Here is a 24,889-nt window from a genome sequence, read left to right on the forward strand (position 1 = left end):
AGGTTGGACGCGTCTGAACGAGTAATACCTCCCTCTACTCCGAGAGATACGCGAGGAGGGGTACAGTTCGGGCCCTTTCTGCTTCCTCTGCCATCTCTCATTCGCTCGAGCAGTTCATCACTGGGTGCCAGGGGAGGTATTAGCAGATACAAATTGGTCTAGGAGTAGTGTCTGCGGAAGGATGTTTCATGTCCACAAGACGATTGCCGGGATTCATCATGCGTTAAACAAGGATTAGTTTTAAAGAGTGAGAAATACTCACAAGGGGTTCTTGCTTGCTGTCTGCCAGCAGGGTCATGCAAACACACAATCACTTTTTTTTATGCTTTATGAGAAAGGTGTATCCTTCAAAGCTAATAAAACAATCTTAGAGCAAAAAAAAAAAAAAAGAAGCAGTGTATAAAATGAAAAATTGGGAGCAAAAAAGGTTAAAAAAAGACTTCAACCTCACAGTAGGGCAGAGATGTGAAGAAGGGGGAGGGGGAAGCAGCACTGAAAAGCAGCAGTGAAATTAACTCACCGACACTTAATTCAACATACCGGTATGGCTAGATGTCATGTTCCATTACAAGATGTGATTTTCAGTTACATTGAATTATCATTCCAGTGGATTGAACTTAAATTCAGACTTGCAGACAAATATTCTGCAGCAACTCCTTGGTTGAACCTATCCCTCCTCTTTTTATTTTTGTAGTTTGTCACTTTTTGATGGGTTTAGTGCCTTTTCTGTTAAGTTTACTATAGCATGACTTCTAGCCATTACCATGGAAATGCACTATAAGTTGTATTTCCTATTTTCTGTTAGAACAGCTATGTAAAAAGAGCATTCAATAAAAAAAAAACATTAAGTACATGTAGACCCTTCTCTCTGTCCCAAACAAAAGAAGAAAGAATGAACTTTCAGAACTAATGTTGTTAAATACAGTCCGTAACATCAGAGAACAAACAGAGGGAGCCCTTCCCATATCTGATGCATTTAGAGAGTATGTTGGCATCTAAAAAAACATAGTAATAAACATTCACCGCATCACCTCATAGCATGTTCCCTGGCTGGTACGGGCCCCCTTCCCCTTCACACTCAAAACCTTCCTGCACTCTCAATCGCACGGTGTCGTGTCGCGAGAAAAGGGGCAGAGTGTGCTTGAACTCCAGCCATCACCACTCGAGAGGGATAAAACGGCCATGGGGTGATTTGACGCGGGCTGCTTTAGACAGTGGGGCCCCTACCCACGGACACACACAAACATGCATTAAAAAAAAAATGTATGTCATGAAAGTGATACACCCATCCATCTCTCAATCAGTCATCGCCAGAAGGGTAAAACATTATGATAGAAAGGTGTCTGAGATCCTCCGCTGTTTTTTTTTTTTCCTTTCTCTGTCCTGCATTCACATCTACCAAAGACAAAGGAAAGGCACCAAAATAGAGGCAAAGTTCTGCAGAGGAACAGCCATTTGCTAGCTATACCACGGACAGCATGTAAACATGGCTTCCGGGTTTATACATTTGCAATCAGCCGAGACCGAGTCAGGAGCGAATTAATTGAATTAGTTCTTTCCTGATGTCGCACATACGCACTGTCCCACCGTCAAATATTTGGCCTGGTTGTTGCCACACTCCTCCCAAATCAGAAATCTGAGAGGATGAGATCACTTTGTTTCACTCTCACTTTCACTCAGATTTGGCATCAAATAGCTTTGCTCTTTCAAGCCACGGTGCACCATCTTCAACATCTTTTTTTCTTTTTGATAATTACCTTGAGTAAGTTTGCACCAGGATATTACGCTCAATTTTTACACATACACATAGTTTAACATGATGCTCAGAGTGCATCACTTGTACTTAATATGTCTGTTCTTTTTCTCCCCTTCACAGGAAATCGCTACAAACACACACACCAGCCCCAAGCCACCAAGACACCAGCAAGGATCTCGTATCCCCAACAAATTCTCCCCAGCTAGGAAAGCACTACATATCAAGCAAGGTAAGGATTATCCTGTAACAAACTGTAACAAATATTCACCATACTGTAGATGAATTTGTCTTTTTGAAAAGAAAAAAATTAAATCAAACACAAAGTTGAACATGGTTGTCTCACTCCTTTCCTGCCGTAAACTTGGGTAGTCAAAAGTACCCCATGGTTGATCAAGATCAACCCCATAACAAAACCTAACAGTGTTCATCCCCGCAGAGTCAAATTTCCAAGTTCTTTCATTACTTAGTCAAATAGAGGAACTGGGACTAGTGCATACAATGGATTTTGTCAAAACTTTGAATCAAAGCATCACAGTGATTCTGGGTTGGGTCCACCCCCCCCCCCAAAAAAAAAAAAAAAAACTCTAATCCCTTTTATGTTTGCTTTTTAGAACCATCAATGGTCAGAGGGTAATTTACAACACACTCTGTTCATTTGGATTGCTCTGGTTTCATGAACATACCATTACTGAAAATACTGTCAGACTTAAAACAACGGAATTCAGCTGATTCTGCCCATAGATGTACTTCCACATGTGTCATAAACACAACATAGTGTCACAGAGAAGCACTGTGAGAAAAGAAAATATGTAATTTCAAAAGTGAAAAAAAAAATGTGTAACTGCACTTTGATGCACTGCCTGTTTAGCTTTTGATGCAAATTAATTCTATTCCAGAAAGTGGAACCAGAACCAAAAACTGCAAACTGGATTTTTGACATCTTTTGAAGCAACGTAATAATTCCCTTGGACTTGAGATCACAAAATATCAGACGTTCATAAAGTTTAAAAGGCTCGGTAAAAATTTGAAAGGCTCTTTACATTGGGAAGAAGAGTAGAGACTGTTCACTGCTAATAAGGTATTTGTTTCCTGAGGAACTATATGTTCATTTAGTATTAAAGTCAATGGGTGAAATGCCTGTCTGGTTTTCAACTGATGTATTGGTATTCATTTTCCACCTGAACTGGCATCATCTTTTAAATTTGGGTTTCATTTAAAAAAATACCAAATAAAGTTGGAAGACTAACCTTATATGGTTCACATCAAAACAGAAAATAGACTGTGTGAACATAACACCAACAGACATTACAAACCCTATCCCAAACATTAAATGAAATTAAAACTATGTGTTGAGAGAAACAAGATCTTTCCACACATCAACCTAAACATAATTCATGTTTGCTCCCTTCCCCCCCCCCCAAAAAAAAAAGCTACACTATGAAATAAAAAAAAAAAAATGAGTTAAATGTACACCAATTATGTTATTATTAAAATTGATAACGGTGATTACAACAATAAATCTTTAACACAACAGAGAAAGAGCATTAACAGAAGGAGAATGGCACATACCCTCAAATGCATATTAAAATATTAAAATTAATGTCTTGTTCATATCTTACAACTATCCTTGCTAGATCATTGCTTCTCAAACTTTTTTTTTAGCTGAGACCCAGTTTGACTTTTGCAGTTTTTTGTCAGGCCAATGAGATCAAATATAAATCTTTTTTATTTCATTTTTGGCCGACATCGCAGCCCATCAGAGAGTGCTTTGTGGCCCAACAGTTGAGAAGCATTGATTTAGATTGTGTAATTTGAAGCCATTACTCTCAAGATGTTCTCATGTTGATCTAACCACCTCATCTACAGATGAACTCCACCATCCTTGTTGTCATGGGACTCATCCTGCTGACGGCCGAGCTGATCCCTGCCGTGCCAGCGCCGTTCTTCGACGACAACGAGGGCCTGGCCCTGGAGGACTTGGGCCTGGAGGACGAGATGGAGGCGGTGAAGCGCAACAGCCTGGTCCAGCAGCGGAAGTGTGTGATGAAGTGCTTCGTCTGCAGCAGCAATACCTCCATGAAGATGATGGAGTGCGCCAACGGCTGCAAGGGCAGCGGTGCCAGCGCCAGCCAAACGAGGGCGTACGTGGCCTGCAACTCGTACCTCCACAGCGGAAGGAAATAAGATGGGTGCACATCCCCCCCTGCCGCCGCGTTCCTTTTTGTTTATTTCAATGGCCTGCATCCATCCTACCAGGGGAGCAGGGCGGACAGTCAACCTCTACCCTCCATCCCCATCTTCCCTCTTCCCTTTCCCCTCCCAACCTCCTCTCCCTGCCGAACCCTGCTCTGATTCGAGCGAGCACAACACCTGATTGCACGGGATACCTCTCAAGAGTCAGCACATCATGGACACTCCTTCTTCCACCGCTCTCCCATCATTCCTTTCCACAACACCGATGTGTCCCGCAAACTTTCCCCTCTCTCTCTCTCTCTTCTCTTTATCAGTTCCTCTTTCATTTTTTGTGAACATTTAGTGGTCACCTCACTATGCGAGTTTAAAACATATATTTTTGTAGCTGACATTTCTTCATTTCCTCTGCTGGTGCAATGTAGTTATAGAAACCTATCATTTTGTCTAACGTAGGTGCATCCCAATAAACACATAAATGTGTGTGTACATATTTGCATACACACATGTATATGTATATGAATGAGTATGCATACCATAGATCATCCTTTTGTTACATCATCATATTTTCATTTTCTTTACTAGTTTGAACGTAGTCCAATGTCTAATGTTTGTAAAATACCTAGGAAATGTATATGTAAATACAGAGTTTGCTTTTATTCTATTTATTGATACCTTAACCATCAATTGAAAGAAGTAAACTGCAATGATAAATGTTAAGTCTATGTTCATCGGAGTAGTGTGGTGTACAGTGGAGTCTGTAATGTGATGCAATGTGTTCAATGTTTAATTGATCTGAAGGTTTTTATGCTCAGCAGTCCATGGTCCTGAATGGCCACTGGTAGAGAAAAAAAAAAAGAGCCACATGTTGTGACCTTCAAAATGGTCCTGTTGATCACTACATGCTGATGACAGGGAAAGGCATATAGCATGGCTTTGTTTCACTGGTTGACAAAGATAACCGGAAGAGGTGCATTCTTCTTCTTCTTTTTTTGTCCCATTGCTCTTATACAGAAGAAGTGAAAAAAAAATAAAATTAAACATTTACCAAACTTTGATACCATTTTCTGCAGCCAACTGTACTTCCACGCGTCAACTGGATGGTGTAAATGATCATTGGATAGCAATGACGTAAAGTATGCACCCTCAGAGCATGGGATTAATCATAAACCGTCTGGATCGGGCAAGGAATTTAATATTCGACAACTCCTGTCAACGTGACTGCTTCTCTTTGCAAATTGTTCCCAACAGAATAGTACAACAGCTGGAAAATGTCGCAGAGTGAATGAGAAAGTGAGGTAGAGACCATGAAAAAGGATTGCACGTTTCACAATTTTCTTGCCCGCCAGGTGAAAATATTTACGTGGCCGGCATTGTGATCTGCCAGTATCCTGCGTAATTACGTTCTGATAAGCATCACGCGCAACGCCACTGAGACTTTGTCGAGTCAGAACGCTCGGCATGTGCCATTTCATAAAGCCCCTCAATTTCACAATGACAGTGAGCATTAATCATTGACCAAAAAAAGCTGCCTACATCGCTCGACTCTTGCACTTACGTGATCACCATCCCCAAAATGAGGCTAGGTAAAATTAGAAAAGCTGTTTATACATGCCTGTATAAAATTTGTTGCTGGGATTCTGGCTTCAAGAAGATAGAAAGCGTGAAAAGCTTTATATTGGGCAAATCTAATGACAATTGAGCATTAGATATTCTCTGCAAGATCACTTTCTCTAATGCTGCAAGTTGATGGTAAACAAATTTGAAATGTCTTCAAGAACATACATGAGAATGACAGTAATAGTTCTCCATTCTAAAAACACCAAAATGCAAGTTTGTCATCAAGCACTTTCTTATATTTAAACAAGACAGTAATTGTACTGCTAATTTGAAAATATCTAAATTCTCATCTGTCATATTTTAACACAAAAGAGAGTTGTGACTTTGCACTGAGGGCATCACAACTATTCAGGTGGCCTAGAACTTGAGAAAGAATGGGACAGTTTTTCTCCTCACATCCACGAACTTTTGCAAACATTTACCGGCACTTAATTCAGCTACTTAAGTTTTGTCTCTTGATATGTTCTGTTCTTTTTTTTTTTAACATCCTGATCACTGAGTATTCTAATCTTGGGAATATTTTTTATCATTTCAGAGTTTATTTTTGTTAAGATTGTGTATAACAAATCACCACCACAGGACTAAGATTTGCACAAGGTTTATAGATGGATTGTACCTGCTACCTAGCTACTTCAGTCGCCTGTCATTCATTCCACAGATTAGTTCTCTTTTTCATCTCTGACATAGTAATAAAACTTCTGACTTCGTTTATTCACAATTATAGTCCGACATGATTCCTCTGTATGTGTGGACAATATTGCTTATGATGTGTATGGATATGTGTGTATCTGTACCCTGTCAGTGCCTGTGTTTTGTGTGTCAGTCTGTCTGTCTGCCTGTGTATCTTGGTGTGTTGGTGTATGAGTCTTTGTCTGTTTGTGAAAGGGTATATGAGTCTGCTTGTGTGTGTGTGTGTGTGTTATGAGTCTGTATCTCCTTGTGTGCTTGAGTATATGAGTGTCTGTCTGTCTGTCCGTGTGTGCTTATGTTTGTGTTTGCGTCTGTTCCTGTGACTGTGTGAAAACAGTACAATGTAAAAGTGGAAATTTTTGTGCGAGTTCTTTATGCATTCACCAACATAGGATGAATTTAATGTGTCTAATTTCACAAAATCAAAACAGTAAATGGTGTTGCGTAACAAGCAAAAAAGAACTGTACACTTGCACTTTTGTGCTTGTAACTTGTTGTGCCAAATATTGCAAATTTCCACACCATAGAAATTTCAACATTTACACAATACTGTTGCAATTTATGCATACAAATTGCCACAAACCTCACATATTTTGCCGTGTGGAAATTGTCAAGCATTTCCTGCAATATGATACCGACAGGAATATAAATTTGAGCAGATGTGTTGAAAGTCATATCAAGAATGTGCAAAGTCATCAAATTCATATCATCATTTTGTCTGCACATTTTTGGCTAGATATCCTAATACCATCAGCATATTTGCTTGTACATGTTTGTGTTTATAGTATGTTTGTGTGCGAGGGTGTGTGCATGTGCGTATGTGTGTGTGCATCTGTTTATTTCTTTTTGTCTCTGTGTGTGACTGTGGATTTGGGCACAAACACAACATTAGCATTCCTGGCAAACTGAATTATACATGGAACTGATTGCAAATATACCATTAATCCTCATCTTTCCTTTCCATTAAGAACTGTAAGAAGTAAAATCCCTACACTATCAGCACCCTAGCTCAGTTCCTGATCCATACTTCAATATCAATCCCCCCACCCCCACATACTTAGTACACACAGACGAAGTATGAATCTTTCTTTCTAGAATATCTGCGCCACAATAAAGAGTGCCGGTATTCAGGGTATTTTACCATCCTCGGCTGGTATACTGATTAATAATCTGTGAGCTGAAGGGCTTTATGATCAATTCCACTGATAGAGCAATAAAGAGCTCTGTTTATATTAGCTGCTTGTCGGAGATATGCAACTCCCTACTGCTTGCATCCATGTCGTACATCGAAACGCAAACAGGTTCAACAAGTTGTTCGCTAGCTTTGTCTGCTTCAACCAGGCACAATGCGTGATCACGTCATCCCATCAGCAAAACAAACAAACAAACAAAAACAGAAACAAATCATTTCTACAGCAACCACACCCTAAACAGAGCATTAACTGCTGCTCTGACAAATTAACAATATTGCATTTCATTACACAAAATTACATAAGAGTGGAAACTCACCATTGGCTGTACCAGGCCCACTCAAAAAAAAATAATAATACTGAAAATAGAGCAAGAATAGTACTGATATCTGCATGTTTCTGAAACATTTTGGTGTTACTTCAACCTTCAAATACCTGAGCTACTTGCACAGTTCTGATACACTGTAAATGTGAAAATGTAATGAAACATTTTATGAGTGTAAAGACTAGAACTGACCAATGACAACATAAACCCACACAAACAATTACTTGACCAAGTCATCTAATGATAAACATTACCTAATGCACAAGCATTTATTAGTTGGGGAAGAGCACTTACTGTTCTATTTTTTTTTTTTTTTTGGGGGGGGGGGGAGCTCACAATCTCATTTGTAATCAAATTTCCCAACTCCACTGCAGTAGGGCAAAATGATAACACACTAATAACTTCAGGAGATATGAACACACTTTGTAGAAAAATACTGTGATCAATACAATCATATGCAAGCAAAGCTTACTTAAATTGACCCAATGCAAAAAAAAAAAAAAGAGAAAAAGAAATAAAACCAAAAGTATGCAGTATAAGTCTCCTCTTTCCCAGTACTAATAGGGAGTTGTGGCCTCAAACATATTTGAGTGGCAATGACCAAATACAAATTGACCAATGAAACATTTGATGTTAACCACAGAACTCCGTTGATATGGATATTTGTTTTGGTCACTGTTGTTTTCTTTAAAAAAATATACTTCCTACACAATCTTGATGGAACTTTTTATATGCCATGTTCACACACCTGACTCGGTTGACAACATACTAAATTTGCATGTTTCTGCTCAAATGCACAAACCCGCCAAAACTGACTGATAAATTGCCAATGCCGTAGTACAATGAACACGGTTCTCGCGATTACATTCCTGTCACATGCAGCTTGCATTTTATGTGGTACTGTAATTGACAATCAAGTGGTGTTCTCTACTGGATTTGCGAGTAAATTCTAAGTTTCTATCACTGTTTAGTGTACAAAAGTCATGCCTCTGCGATTGGGTAGCTACTGGTCATTTGAAAGAAAAACAATCATAGATTTGTCAAACATTGTTAACGTCAAGGCAAAGCATGGCATTTTCTCTACAGCTGTGCTCATTACAAATGTCCAGGGTAACAAAAATCTATAAAAGAAAGTTATATACATTGGAAAAACAAAATGTTTTCCCAAAGTATGACTACGTTGCCGTCTCAGAATAATGTGGCAGACAGGAGGTTCATCCATGGCACATAAAGAGGTTAAAAGATGGCGATAGACAATTCGCAGTACTTAAAGGAATCAGCATAATAGTATGATTAAACCTTGACTGAACGAGAGGGAGAGGGTGACGATTCTACTTCACCTGCGACCACGGCGCTCTTTTTTCTTCTTCTGCTTCATCTGCTTCTACTGTTTCTTTTTGCCATGTGATACAGTGATCAAATATCCCCCCTGGCCACGCTGGGAAGATGCACACATAACCTTTAAGCTTGATCTTCTACCACCTTTTCACCCAAGGCTCATAAGACAGGGGGCAGCTTATGTTCCTTCAGCTGACATTTAGCCCTTTTCTTCTCTCGCGGTCTCTCCTTCTCTCTCTCTCTTTCTCCTCAACTACTTTAAATTAATGCATCCCTTTGGTGGGTTTTTCACCCCTCATTCCATTCTGGAATTCCAGCAAAGGATGCCCCGTCGAAAACCAGTAATCTTTCCACCCCCTCTCTCTCTCTCCCCCCATTAACATCTTCACTCTTCACACTTACAATAAAAGAGGACAAAGAAGGAAAAAAAGACAAGAGAGAAAGGCTCTTGACACAGATTGAGGAATAACTGGCACCATGACTGCAACTGCTGCAATGCTTTCCACCAACCCTAGTCCCTCCTCCCCCCCCCCCCCCCACACACCCCTTCCATCCATGATGGATAAGAATGATTATGATTTATTCCATGATAACACTGGTATAAGAGGATTCACAGGCCTCATGATCTGCGAAAAAAAAAAAAAAATCTGTAAGCTGAGTCTTTCAAACACATCCATAAGCTCTCCCCGGAAGAGGACAGAAGGGGGAGGGGATGAGTGGGTGACGGGGAGGCAGTACTCTCAGCCACTGCAAGGATTGGCCTCGAATTCCCATCCGAGACAAAAATATATCACGTACGATCATCAGGATAGAAAATGAGACTAATCCGCCACTGCAGTGCCGACTGCTGCTTCTAGAAAATCTGGGTCCAGCCGAGGTATACCGTGGTATATATATGAAAACAGAGAGGCATACTTATGCAGATATACGATGTTCCTAAACTGGGTAAATCTCAATTTGATAGCCATTATCCTCACAGGTCTAGAAACGCGAAAAATCTTACAGTGAAGAAGAGATGACTGCCATTCTCCATCTCTGCATGATACTGCTCTCTAAGCTGTTATTTTCGTGAGGGTTTAATTTTCACGAATTTTGTGAAACAGTATTGGACCGTGAATCTAAAAACATGCCAAACTGTTGCTATATGCTATGGTAATAACGTATTTACAATAGCCTCGGTGTCGAATCGCGAAAAACTACATCTCACGAAAGTGTCTGTGGCCTCCTCATTCAGGAAACATATTTGTACGTGAAAATAACAGTATGTATGTACAATACCTCAATTCTACCTGCTGTTGGAGTGAGAGAGACACACAAAATGATATTATACAGTGTATGTCTTCTTTTTTATACATTGACATTAAACAACATTGCAGTGCAGTCAATGAAAAATTCATACCTGAACATGAGATTTGCAACCAACATTGAATACAAAGCATATGATATTGAAATGTTCCAATATCAAAATGAAGAAGTTTTCCCCTTACCTTTTGCCAACTAAACAGCAAACTTTTCAAAAGACTGTTGGACATTAATCTCTTTGAGATGAAGTTATGTCAATACCAACAGACAAACACATCAATTCAAGACCAGGTCAAACAGACTAAACATAAATTTTTCTACACAGATTTTAAAACTACTGCAGTGTTAGAAACATGGACACACACTGGACTGACTTTGTAACTCACTGACAATTTTCAGCTTTATTGCAAAGTAGTTGGTGCACAAAAACTAACCATATTCTGTCTGTTGTGCAATAATGTACAGTGAAATAATATTCCACATTCAAATTGACTTTCTGTAAAACCAGAAATATTCATGGGCATTTTAATCTCATGAAATTTGCGAGAGCCAAAACTTGCAAAATGAAAATGCACACAAAAGTTCTTGTCTACACTATATCTACTGAATGCCAGTGGCAATTGAAACAAATTTCATGCCACGAAAAAAGGTTGTTGCATCTACATGTAGTTTGTAAAAACATCTTGATTTACTGTATATGAATAGAGTAGAATTAAAAGAAGTGAAAATAAAAGTGCAAATTTGACACACACAAAAAAAAAGTTGAAAGACACGAGTAGAAATGGTTCAATGATGACAAAGGGCGTGTCGCCTGAAAGGGCAAAAACAAATCACATGTGTGCTAAGCGTATAGCTCTAGGGCATGGTACCAGTACACGTCACTGTCTATCGTAGGACGTAGGATGCAATGCTAAAAAGCACTTCCACACGCGTATGGGGGCCCCATACACAGTTTTACCCCTCAGCATGGCGTCATTGGAACCTCGTCCATTAGTATTACATAACCAACTTTTGATTAAATTAAGTTTTTATTTCATAGAAATTGATTGTTTCAAGTTTATTCATGCTCAAATCTGAGAACACGACAGTGCCCTTTTGGTTCTCAGCTGACGGTACGCCCATTTTGGTTTTGCTTCAGTGCAGTGACTGCAGCACTGACTGAAGTTGCAAATTATATTTCTGAAGAGCCTTCTTACCCCATGACTTCACGGCCCCTTCAATGTGCTGACTTCATCTGCTAAAAATATGGCTTCTGATTGGTGCCAATCATGACGTAGCAGCCCTCGACTGCGGGGGAAGAATGATAACATTCCACATATCATGCATAATGATGAGCAGAACCTCTTTGGAGTAATGGTAACATTGTGAAGCATGCAGGACTGAGATGTCTATACTTGTCTCTGCATTACTTCAGTGTGACCAAGACCTTACAATTTTAGTAGTGATTCAATATTGAATGTTTCAAGAGGTATGGTCAAACTGATAGGGCATGAGTTGATTGTTCTTAGTCATCTACAGGCAGAGTAAATATTTTGACACCACTAATGCGTGACGGGTCTAGCAATGACATACAGGTACTAAAAACTATTTGTTTTAAAATCTCTCTCTCTCTCTTAAATTGTTTGTCTCCTCCATGCTCATATGCACTATAGCAAAGAGATGCCTTCAGTGGTCTTGTGCAGAATGCCATAAAACATGCACAAACATGCCACAAGGTGTAGAATTTGTGATCCTCCACAGTGGAAAAAGTGGTTATGGCTAAGAACGTCCATCAGCAGACGGTATACAAATGATGCACAGGTCTGAGTGCGTCAGTCAGAATTGTGTGCATAAGGTAACTATGGAATGCTTAACCCATGAGGCGAAGCCGAGTGGGTTTAGGCCAAAGTCCATAGTTACCGCATGTACACTATTCCGACTGACGCACGAAACAATATGTTCGTCATCTGTGTTATAGAATGGGGACAATTTTCTTGCCAAAAATCCATTTTCAGTCATGTTACCCAATGGCAAATTTACCGGATGCATTTCCTTTTGGCTTGCCATAGACGAAAGCCCGAAAATCATGCATCCAGTACTTCAAAACCAGGCAGCCAGTAATTACTGGATGCACGATTTTTCAGCCAATAGGCATCTCGTACTGAGCGCGCGAACGCTCGCTTAGTGCGCAAACCTTTTGTTACAAGTGCACATACTCTTGCTACAAGTGCGCGATAACCTGTGTACCACTGTGAGGCAGCGTGTGGCCCGTAGAAAATCCACACACAGTTCTCGACCAATGAGATTGCAGGATTCTTGCTACCCATCCTATGATATACAATGATGCACTCAGACTGGGGCTCTGAAATCACTCTATGAATGACCCAAATAAAGTGGGTACATGGCATGATTTACAAACACCCCATGGTAAGTGCATCCTCAAGAGAGGAACGCTACTCCATGCTCAGGTTATTGCAAAGTCAGGCAAATGAAATAGCAAATAATTCATCAAAACTGGACAAAACTTAGAATAGTTGAGGCATTTTGAAGCTCTGCATGTTGTCACTAAACAGTGATGGTGATCGCAACCACACATGGAAATTTCAGAGAAACTTTCAAAATTTTGTAGGTTTCAAGCCACATTACCTACACCAAATATCATGTCAAGTATAACCAGCACACTCCACAATACATATCATCAATGAAAGATGTGCTGTGTAATCATCTCATGCACACACTGAAAAGATATATTTGTACATGTATACATTTGTAGGTGTGTGTGTGTTTGTCTGTGTGTGTATGTATGTACACGGGTATGTCATATAGTAGATGTTACAAAATGCAGTATTTGAATCTGTGGATGTGTACCTGTATGTGGATTATTTCTAGATGCTATTTTAATTGATTACTAAAAACAAGTTTCTGATATTTTTGGCACCCCATGAATACATTACTCTGTATATTGGTTATGTGATAAAAATTAATGCATAAATAAAATCTATAATGGCAAAAGACCCCCGAAAATGGAGTTGGGGATATTTAATGAGTATTTTATTCAGAAAATATCCAATAATGAATTCCATGATGGAGGGCAAATATATAGTGGGTAAACGATACCAAAAAAAAAATTATGATGATGATAATTTGAATTATTCCATTTCAATCTAATAACAAAAATTTGCTGTCAAAGTCAGAGGGCACATTCCACTAGTCACATATTAATTGCAACAACAAAAAAAGAAACTGGAAAAAGAAATGATGCACACTTTTCGGATAGGCAGGGAATTGCCTCACGCATTGAATTTTGGGGGGCAATGATAGTCAATTGCTGGAATGCGCACCGATTTCTCTCCGTTAAAGAGAAATTATCAAACCATTCCCGAGGCAAATTTCATTGAAAAATCACTCAGCAGGAAGTCTGCACACAAGGCAAAGGGGAAAAAAAGCTACACTCTGATGTAATCAATTTAATCTTTTTAATTTTGCAAAGTTCCTTTCCTCTCGTGTGCTTGTGTATGTGTGTGTGTGTGGTTTTTTTTTTCTTGTATCAAATTTCAGAGAGAAATTGCCTGAAACAGTTGCAGATTTGCATTTGAAATAGACCTTAAAAGAGGAATAAAAAAAAATAACAGAATTGGCTAAGTTAATAGCAGCAGAGCTATTATGTGATCAGAAGCATACATTGTGAGACAGAGAGAAAGGGAAAGAGAGATAGGACAAGTGAGAGAGGGGGGAGCAAGGGGAGGGGGGGGAAGAATGAGGAAAAGTACCATCCATGGGAAGTTATGTCCTGATCCCGAACACTGTTTGATTTCCAGTATTTCCCTTCTCTTATTTAAAAAAACAAACAACAACAACAAATAAACAAAAAACAAATATCCAATGTAGAACAAACCCCCCCCCCCCAGAAAAAAAGGCTGAGATGAATATGACCAAAAAACAAAAACAAAATGAAGCGTCACCTCATCCTACTTTATGATGTCATGGTGGTGAAAATGCCATAAGGCAAGTTTAATAGTCTTTTGTCGACTTCACACCTCACATACCGCTGGTGTATTTTGATCATTGTCCCAGTGGAATTCTCTGGCAAAATTAAAAAGACAGTTTGCTCCCAACCTCCCCCCCCCCCACCTCCTTCCTCCATCCCCCAACACACACCCATGCCACCAAACTATACCATCGCCAATTGGGGAGCACCAGTAAAATGCCAATCACGGGCTCCGCACCAATTCCACAGGCCGTAGCCCCGAAATGAGAGCAGCAGCAGCTGATCGGAATACCAGCCCACCTGCCTGGGGGAAGGAGAGCTGTCATTTTGGCCTGACAGCAGCGTGGCACAACAACAACGACAAGAAATCTACAAAAAGACCCAACAATACAGACGATAAATGCCAGGGGGTGGGGGAATGTGTCCATGAAAAGTGAGACACTTTAATTGCCTGCCAATTGTGAAATCGGGACAGAGGAGAATATCATACTGCAGTCTTAAATCTCTGCAAGAAATCATCTTCAACAACGTTGGATCTGCTTTCCCTTCTTCAAAAATGTATACGAGAATGGCATTGACCACCACCAGATCCATAAATGTCAATCATTTAAAAGATGCAATTCTATTCACCAGTACTGACAAATGAAGTTCACCTGCCATCAAAGCTGACTGAGGACAATTTGCACTTCAATTTTAACTTGATTATACCTTCAGTAATTTCTTTGTACAAAAAAAAGAAAATAAAAAAAAAGCAAAACCATTACAAAAACTTCATAGAATACAACTAGCATTAAAACTTAGTCAGTGTTTCAATTAGGTATAATTTACACATATTACAATTATCACATCATTACCTATAACAAATCCACATATACCATACAGGTGATATATGTGCAAATACATGTTTGTAACAGCACTGCATATCCCTATCCCCTCCCTGTAGGATTCAACCAGGTCAAGATAAAAAAACACCCTCCCAATTCAAACACCAAATCTGATACACCATAGTTGTCATACTACCTGTTTTTGTATCCGTTCCAGCACTGCACTTATACACACTTGCACAATTACATTGTATGTTATCCCATTCAGATCCAATATTATTCTGCTCTTCTGTGGATGACAGAGAAGTAAAGCAAATAAAACAAGCCAAAAAAAAAAGAGGTATCAAAATGATGCAAAGTTGCTCACAAAGTTACATGTGAGACAGAGCAGCATATGACAATCAACTATTCTTCTTGACCTAGTATTTTTTTTCTTCTTCTTCAAAGTCTTGTCCGATTCTTAGTTCTCCACATAGAATGGGCACTACCGCAAGAGTCATATCTGGCTTCCAAAAAAAAGTGGTCAGGGATGTGCATTATTAGAAAGAAATGGATTTCGATGGAGAAGTGATATGTGGGTCCGCTATTACAGCTTCACTTTGCCCTTTTTTTATTGCGGTTTTATTTTTCGATAAGATGCCGAAAAGTCAGCAGGGTCGGTGAGATAAAACACTTTCCATACATGAGGAAAAAAATAGAGAGAGACAGAAAGAAACCAAGAGGTAAAGGAAGGAAGCAAAATGATTCTCAATTGTTATAAATCTATGACATTTCTTTCCCTCTCACACACACACACTTTCACTCCACATTTTTTTATTTTCTTTTTTTTTTTTTTTTTTGCTGTGCTGCCTATTTTGGCCATTGCTTCAGAAAACCACAGGATTTGTAACAATTGCACACGTGGATACAGTAGGAGTTAACATTGTGTTACAGTCCATAACACAATGTCTTGATGTTTAATAACAAAGTCGTCCCCAGATCTTATTTTACCTGGTGTTTACATCGGTGAACATGGTGTTCCACCCACGAATTCCCTCATGATTCAGGGCGCTGTCACTCAGTAAAAACATCCACTTAATTTTGTTCACAATTCTTCAGTCACGCCAAGGGCTGCAAATCTCTGCACATCAAAAAATTTTTTTAAAGTACTCATACGCAGCAGACAATCTATCTTGGAGACTAAAATTGTACTTGTACATTGATTTACAATTTTACGCATGCTAAATAAAATTTCAGGAAAAAAAACACATTCTTCGCTTAAAAAAATTGCTTTTCATGATGAAAAATGATACTTAATATCATTGAGAAAAAAAATAGTTGGCAGCTGTGCCAATCATACTAGGTAAAAAAAAAAAAAAAAAAATTGGAAGAAGATCTTTCTATGCCTTCATCTACTTATACTACTTTCTTCTTTTTTTCTCTCTCTGTTACTTTTGTTTTAACCATCTGAGGTATCAAGAAGGTTAAAATGATGTTTTATGTACTGTACAGAATACAGAGGGTACACTGACAGTACAGTAAATGAACACAGAAAAGATCACAGGAAGTTTTGGCAAAAGTGTGCAACTATGACACCAATGCAACCATCTTGAGACATCATATACACATAACATCAGTGATTCATCGCACAGTTAAAGTCCCATATCAATGTTGTGATGTGACATCAATTATATGACATTTTGTCATTTGTTCTGTCCAGCTACAGTCACCGATACCACCTTGCCTTCTCCAGAAATGTTCCACTCGTAACTTTAACAGGTGGTGCACTTATAAAAAAAAAAAGAAAAAAAAAACACCCGATGGAGGCCACAAATGACTTTCTGGCACTCCTATGGTCATAACTCTCCCATTATTTGTCAAACTGTGATCAAATTATTTCATATATGCCGATATACGTTGCGTGTATGTCAATGCCCTGCTGAAAGGCGACTTCATGTCTTGGTCCATGAGCATCACTTCCCCCACACTGTCGGCAAGCTGGGGCAACATTTGTTTGTTTGTTTTTTCTTTCTCTCTCTCTTTACCTTTTCATTTAAGCAGGTGTGCACTGCATGCTCATGTGGCCTGGGGGGAAAAAGTCATACCCTGATTGTCAGTGCGCACAGAAGTCATTACGGAGCAAACATTTGGTGACAGCCAATATCTGCGCTAAATGACAACAAGTAATTTGTCCTGGTTCTTAAAGATGCCCAAGTCAGATCTGTCCATCTCTTTCTCCATCTCCCTTATAGACTTTTGTTATTGTTTTCACCCTCTTCATGTTTTTTTTTTGTCTCTGTCCGTCTGTCTCTTCCTCTATGTCTATCTGTCTCTCTCTTTGTTCCCACCGATCCTATCTTTCTTTTTCTTTGTCCCTCTTTCTCATTCCATCATCCTGTTTACTCCCCCTCTTAATGACATAATTTACCATCTTTTGTAGAAGAAACAAAAACCCAGCATTTTAGTGCTTTAAAATAGTTCTAAAATGTGAGTTAGGAATAGAAACACCCAATGTAAAAATTTGAATCCGTATAATCGATGTTAAGTATTATTAAATACACAATATGTAAACAATAGTTATAATAAAAATGTTTCCAGACTAAACCGTCTACAGTTATGGTTTAATGAGAAAAATAGTGATATCTCCTTATAGTTTAGGATTTACTGCAAAATTATATATGGCAGGATGTTTTGTGATACAACAGACCTACACATATGCATCAAATGTGATATCTTGAACATCTTTTAAAACACTGCTCCAAAAGGTAAACGGGACCTCTGACGTTATTTTTACCTTTCTCTTTTTCTTATTGCATGCCCTGCATACACGTTTTCTTTTTTTTTTTTTACTTTATCTTTATCTCTTTCCAACACCTTTTTTTTTCTGTAATACCCTGTACCCTTTTCCTTTTATTTTATATGTCTCTTCTATTTTCTGTCGCTGCCTCACCCCCTCCCTATATCTCTCATTCTCTCATTACCTCTGCCGCTCTATGCCACTCTCTCTGGCTCGTAGTCCCAGACACTCTAAATTACATCGAGACATGCACGTGCATACCGGGTTTAACCACTTTCTGCAAGCCCCAGGTGCCCAAGGCCATGTGTGCTCGGACCCGCGCGACACGGTGTGGTGAGCACGCCGTGATTTCCCCCGTAATCGCCTGATTGGATTCGGGGATAATCGGGCCATGCAACTTTGGTTTTCACACCATTTAATCAACAATGGAGATTTGGATGAAACAACCGTTTGAACTGCCATCCATTTATTGCTTCACCAGAACGAGATGTTCTTTGAAGTTAATCAGAAAAAGTTTGCACATTTGACAAACAACAGCGTGGAAAAGTACTTCATTGGCACGATAGTGTGTGCGCACTAATATTTGCAAATCGTACACATAAATGTATGTTTCAATATGTCTGTGTCTGTGTGCAGGCATTCATATTTGCAAATCGTACACATAAATGTATGTTTGTATGTATGTATGTATGTCTACATGTCTGTGTCTGTGTGTGTTGTGTATCTACATGTCAATAAATTCATCATAATAAAGCAAACTCATATTTTACAGAATAATGCAGGTATTGAAGGAATGAAAAATGTATTTTTTTTTTCACAATACAACATTGATCCACAAGATTCATTAAAAAAAAAAAAACAGGTTGGGTAAAAACAATGAGAACATTCTGCAGTCACAGTTAGGAAAGAGTACATTGTAGTTCAACAAAATAATTCAGACCGCAAGCCTCTGCAGTATGCATTAAGACTGCAAAATATTTCTGTTCTGTACAACACGTAGCTCATCTCAGCATTGTTGCTCAAAATAATATGTTTCACATAATATGGCTCAGGGCTATCTGAGCCCTTCTGTCCTACAAAGTCCTGAGAAGACTTGAATTAAAACAAACAAGCAAGATTCAGAGCCAGTTTTTGATGTTGTTGTTGCTTGTCGTTTTTGTCTTTTTGTCTGTCATCAGGTGGCAGTTCGAAAACACTCAGAAGGCAACGTCTCATGGGCAAATATCAATACTGGCAGGCTTACAATGCATGGGAAATTGAAAAGGCTTTATAAAGGAAGAAAAACTCTATACGAGAAGAGACAGTTGTAACGCCTTTGGACATGGTTGGCACTTTCACCCTTCCTGTACTATTGATAAACAGGGACTTGCTATTTATCTGGAATGGATAGGTTCACATCAAGGTGACTCAAGACTCTATTGACAATGGTGAAATCTGTCCTCATCATTTGAAGACAATAGTATCGATTGCAAATTCTCTGATAAACTGGGCTTCATTGGGAAAATAAGAAGAGAGAGAAAATAGGGAAATTTTCTATTGACTATCTTATATATCTATATAAAGATAACTAGTGTACCTGAGATTTGTATCCATATCACCATTATTCATTTTGATAAAATGATTATGGCACTTCGCGTGACTTAACAAAAAGAAAATATATAGAGAGACAAATATATCTTACACAATGTATGTCGTGAATTGCTAGTAGGGGGAATAATCTTGTTGATGACACCTCTGAAGAGTTAATCTTACACGGTTGTACATCGTAATCATGTATTCAATGTTGGGAATCAGAATATTTCAGCACATGGGATCTCTATTGAAGAGCTGTTTTCAAAATATTTTGGGTGGGACTTTCATCCGTCAGTTCTGTGGTTGCTTGCTTTCATTGCTCCTTCAGCAGCCACTTTTAAATCAATACAAATCTATTCAATTAACATAATTTAAAATCTTACTGATGATGTTTTGCTATCGACAACTGACAGATATATCAGAGTTTGAAGCCACCACACAATTTCTGCCCAAATAATTTTTATAGCACACCAATGTAAAGCAAATAGTTTAATCAGATCAGATTTATATCACATCTATCAAGCTATGCCTAAATAAACATGAAATACTAACAAACAGCGGGGCATATACTTTTTGGGGTTTTTTTTTTTTTCTTTCTTGTTTGGTATTCTCTCTGGTCAAGTTGCAAATATGTTTTGAAGTGAATTTCAGGAGGAATCTCAGAGAAAAATCTATGATATGAGGATATATACACTTGTAATCCTGTAGTCCAGAGAAGTTGTGCTGTTATGATAGGAAGAAATGATATTTATCCATCATCTTTGTTAAAGTTTAAGTTTTTGACTTTATTAAAGGTAAAGTTCTCTCAAAATATTTCAATTTCTACAGCGGTATAGAAAAAAAAAAGTAATGGTCAAGAATTGTTCAAACAATCATCGAAAAGGTTCCAGGGGGATGTGTGTAACAGCTCTGGCAAATAGCTCACCACGCATTACGCCAGATTTAGCAATGAGGTTGTAAATTGATTGCACACGGCAGGTATAGCTCCCATCCATTCACAATGGATCTCTGTGTGCTCAGAGTAATGATGATGGTAATCACTAACAATCAATCAACTGTCATCTTTGTTTTCATTTTTTCTGCAGAATTATAAATGTGGATCCAGAGTTACAAGTACCACCATAATTCCTGCGCAAGCAGAGGTACTGTAAGAGAAGCAAAATCGCTTAAATGGGTATTTGGGGTAGAAGGGGGAGGGGTGGGGCAGTTCAAGATGCATAAAACAGAAGCAAAGGTGAGGGATTTCTTGCCATCAAATTTGAGCATATTGATTCCAAAGAATGATAAATGAATTGTTAACATTGATATTATTCTTATACCCCACCCCCGTCTCCATTGGATGTATAATATTGAAGTGATTATGAAGTGTTGACATCCCAAATCTGGTTGTAGTGAGAGAGATATGATTGAACAATTCATCCATTGGCCTAAAGCTAAATGTGTGTGATGTATGTCATATCTTCTGCACACATGGGTTAAATACAGGAATCTCATTAAATATTTGTGCAGGTAGTACCTTTAGACACGATAAAACAGTTACGGAGAAAATGGAAATTTACAGAGAAATTCTGAACAGGAATCTGATATTGAGCATGGCTGGACCAAGACTGAAAAATTTGAATCTGGTTGACAAGACCTGTTTACTTTGAATCTTTCGACTAAAGAAAAAAAAAATGTCTACTGTGAAACTGTGGGCGTAAGAAAAAAATCAGAATCTCAAAAGATAACAATAATACTTCAAAAAGACATGTGTCTGGGGAAAAAAAAATGACAAGGGGTTATGATCGAGTGCTGTTTTGTCAGTGAGCGTGCTGGCAAGTTCTGTGTTTGCATCCAATTTGCCAGGGGGTCTTCTAACCTTTGAAATCCGGTGACCATCGTCGTGGTGAAAAGGGACATGAGAAAAATGCTGCAAAGTCACAGGAAAGGCCATGAGAATTCAAATAATGAGCAGGGCATCCGGTGTAATAAAAAGCACATTACAGAGGGAGAGGCAGCTCTTATGGCGCTGCCATCTTATATCGATAGAAGTGAGACCTGCAAGAAAGCAATATCAAGGAAGAAAGTCCAAATGATGCACCTTATTCATCTTTTTGCCCTTTGTCAGACTTTTTTTTTATGAAATTGCTCTGTTTTCTTTTTTTTTCTTTTTTTTTCTTTTCTAGGATCAGTTCTCATTTATGGATACTGCGACAAGAGGTTGTTCCAATATTGCATGGCAGTTCGCCTTTCTTTTTTTTTTTTCTTCTTCTTCTTCTTCTTCTTCTTCTAGGATACATCTGGGGAAGAAAATACAGATGCCACCTCGCAAAAGTCTGAGAAATGGTATATTCTAATTATATCTTCTAATGGCAGCGACAACAACAACAGAATTTTCTCCTTTAGTCCAAAACAAACATGAGGGGGATCAACAATACAGCACAGGCATCACAAAGAGTCTATCAAAGATGAAATGTCAAATGACAATAGAGAGTCATGTTATAGAATGCCACAGTGGTAAATGGGCACATTAGTTGCCTGCAAGCCACTAAACGATAGATTAAATATTATTTGAGTCTGAATGGCATCATCAAGTCTTTTTCAACAGAAACTAGAGAGGCACTCTGAGAGTGGAGACCTCTACCAAGCAGTTCATTTACACTACAGATCTTGTTCTTCCACAGAGATAAGTGATTTCCACTCACGCATGCATACTGAAAATAGCCCACTTTCCCATTATAGAAGCCTTTTGTTACATCATCAACCCTCAGCTGCGCGGCGCGCCTCGCCCTACCTGAAACTAGAGCACGCACTTTAGTGCGCGTATGCGCGCCTCGCCCTACCTGAAACTAGAGCAAGCACTTTAGTGCTCGTATGAAAACCTCAAAAATGCACAGCTTCAACTCCAAAGTTCATCGACCCTACCTGCCAAAATATTGAAAATCCGTCATAAAAACCACAAAAATTGACAGATCACTATCAAAATTTATTCATCTGTTACTTGTGTTATTCTCAACCTTTCCTGTAAGTTTTATCCAAATCTGTTGGCAACTTTTTCAGTTATTTTGCACACAGACAAACAAAAAAAGAAACTAACAAACAAACCAATGCCAATGAAAACATAACCTGTCCTTGGCGGAGGTAATTAACACAGAGACTACACTTCTCTCCAGTAAGCAAGTCCGTCCAAATCCTGCAGAACTAGAGAAGTATACATCAGGCACCTCCAAATTAAATCTCATGACATTGTAATCTCTGTTGAAAATGTGTTTTGCAAAGGAGAGCATTAGAAAATTATTCACAGTGAACACACAGCAACACTGTCGGTACGAAATGATGGTGCAGACCTTGTCATAACGTCCGCAGTTCCAAACCATCGTATATGCAATTTTGGCATAAGAATGATATTTCGAGACAATCGTGTTTAAAGTTTACCCATTTTTCAATCATGATTGCAACACCTTTATGTCTGGAATTTTCAATTATTTTTGTAATATATCAAACTTTAATTATTAGTCTAACATGTGATTTTATCATCAACTTGTATTGCTGGGAAATATGCACGAAAGAGAGAGCCACATGTTTTGTTGACCACGGTTAATTACAGAACCATTGTATATCACTGATATTACGCACAATATATATAACGATTTGGTTGACCACATGCACTGTGTTTGCAGTCACCCAAACCATTGTATATGGGAGAGGCCAACACATAGCTGTTTTTTAGCAGGTGCATCTGTGGAGAAGAGTAAATATTAGAACAAAATGAAATGACAAGACTCTATAAAAGTGATAATTAAACAAAAATTACACCAAATTAGAAAATAAGAATTTAAACAATATGCATAATGGACTGTCCACTATCAAAATTAATGGAAATTTCAAAAGTGAAAAAAGCACATCCAGAAACAAACAATCTAGTCAACAAACAAGTGCTAACTCTTATCTAAAAGTCTTTTCCTGGGGTGAACATCTGTTCTCCATTTTACATCTACAAGCAAACCTCTCGTCACTTTGAACAGATACTGTGACAGCCCGTAATTAAAATTCAGTGTCCCATCTTCATATCTACTGCTGATTTTGCAACAAGAAATGAACAAGAATATAAGTTGTTGAAGGAGTGGTTCTTACCTCCCTTACTGCCTGTTTCACCTCCTCCATTTCCCCTTTATCACATAACTGCTAATGATATGACCATTGGTATCTTGCAAGAGACCACTTTTAGGAACACAGTAATGTAACATATTACTTCAGAGCATCTTTTTTTTCAATCAAAATCAAATGAGAAAACACTATTAAATGCAAATAAATCAAATGACGATGGCTTAAAGTGTAGATTAATTTCTTCATAGCAGCCAATTTGGTTTACTCCACATCCTAAGGTTATCCCTGATTTGCAACTCCATCCCCCATCCCCCCCCCCCCACAAAAAAGGAAAAAGAAATTAGAATAAAAAGACAAGAAATTTACCCATTTCACAACTCATGAGAAACATTTCATCTCAACAAAGACAGCAAGGCTGTGAAGTTAAGACGAGAGACAAATTTATGACGGCAGTAATTTTGGTCACTCATTTGAAGATGCTTGAGTACATTCCAGACATTATCAAGACAACTAGCATGCTAAGCGATTCAAATCCACTCCCATTATCATGAAGGGTAGCAAAAATAAAAGTTTTCACACACACAAAAAAAAAAGAGACTCATTCTCCTTTCACTTTGCTCCCAAAGGCACATTATACAGCCAGGAAACCTCGTAGCAAAACAAGCAAATGGGTTTGTATTTTCAATCCTGCTGGAGAGTCATTGCACTTTCCCTGTAAGATTTCACACGTAAGAGAGCTGGGGATCACATAAATAAGCCAACAAAATATACTTGAAATAATGAGGAAAACTGCTAGGTTTGCATATATGGCGATCATCTCTACACAGACCACAAATAGAGGACTTTGGGTATAGAAAGTATCAGGGCTATTTGGCGTTGTGGTGACGTAATGCAATACTCTGAATTGGGTGATATTTCATATTTTTATATCGTTTATTCCCTCGTGGATTGCCTCAGCCCTAGGAAGAAATGAAGGAGAAGACAGCATTGTGCAGTGTGAAATATTTTCTGCCTGGCAAGCGAATAATCTGTTCACAAGGGTTTATTGCTAACTCAATGAACCGGAAAACTTGTGGGATGGTTGTCAAGCGATGATGGGTCATTACCCTTTACTCTCCAAGAGTCCATGTGGACTATGACCACTCCAAGTTGGCAACAACCTTTTTCTCACTTTGCTATGCAAAACAATGACTAAAGGTAGAATTTAATTCCTTTATATAAGCATTTACAAAATAGGGGTCAAGTACACATTT

At 38.5% G+C, this 24,889-nt stretch overlaps 2 protein-coding genes across 2 annotated transcripts in view; one reads left to right on the forward strand and one right to left on the reverse strand.

Annotated features, from left to right (window-relative positions):
- The window catches only part of LOC140227148 (sushi domain-containing protein 4-like), a 454,815-nt gene that overhangs the window by 386,402 nt on the left and 43,524 nt on the right, over window positions 1-24,889 (reverse strand). The gene's annotated exons all lie outside the window — the stretch shown is intronic.
- On the forward strand, window positions 3,623-3,940 carry LOC140232302 (uncharacterized). Its single transcript, XM_072312434.1, has one exon. The coding sequence runs from the start codon at window positions 3,623-3,625 to the stop codon at window positions 3,938-3,940; it is 318 nt and encodes a 105-aa protein (XP_072168535.1).

The sequence above is a fragment of the Diadema setosum genome, chromosome 1 (genome assembly GCF_964275005.1).
Source record: "Diadema setosum chromosome 1, eeDiaSeto1, whole genome shotgun sequence".
Classification (NCBI taxonomy): domain Eukaryota; kingdom Metazoa; phylum Echinodermata; class Echinoidea; order Diadematoida; family Diadematidae; genus Diadema; species Diadema setosum.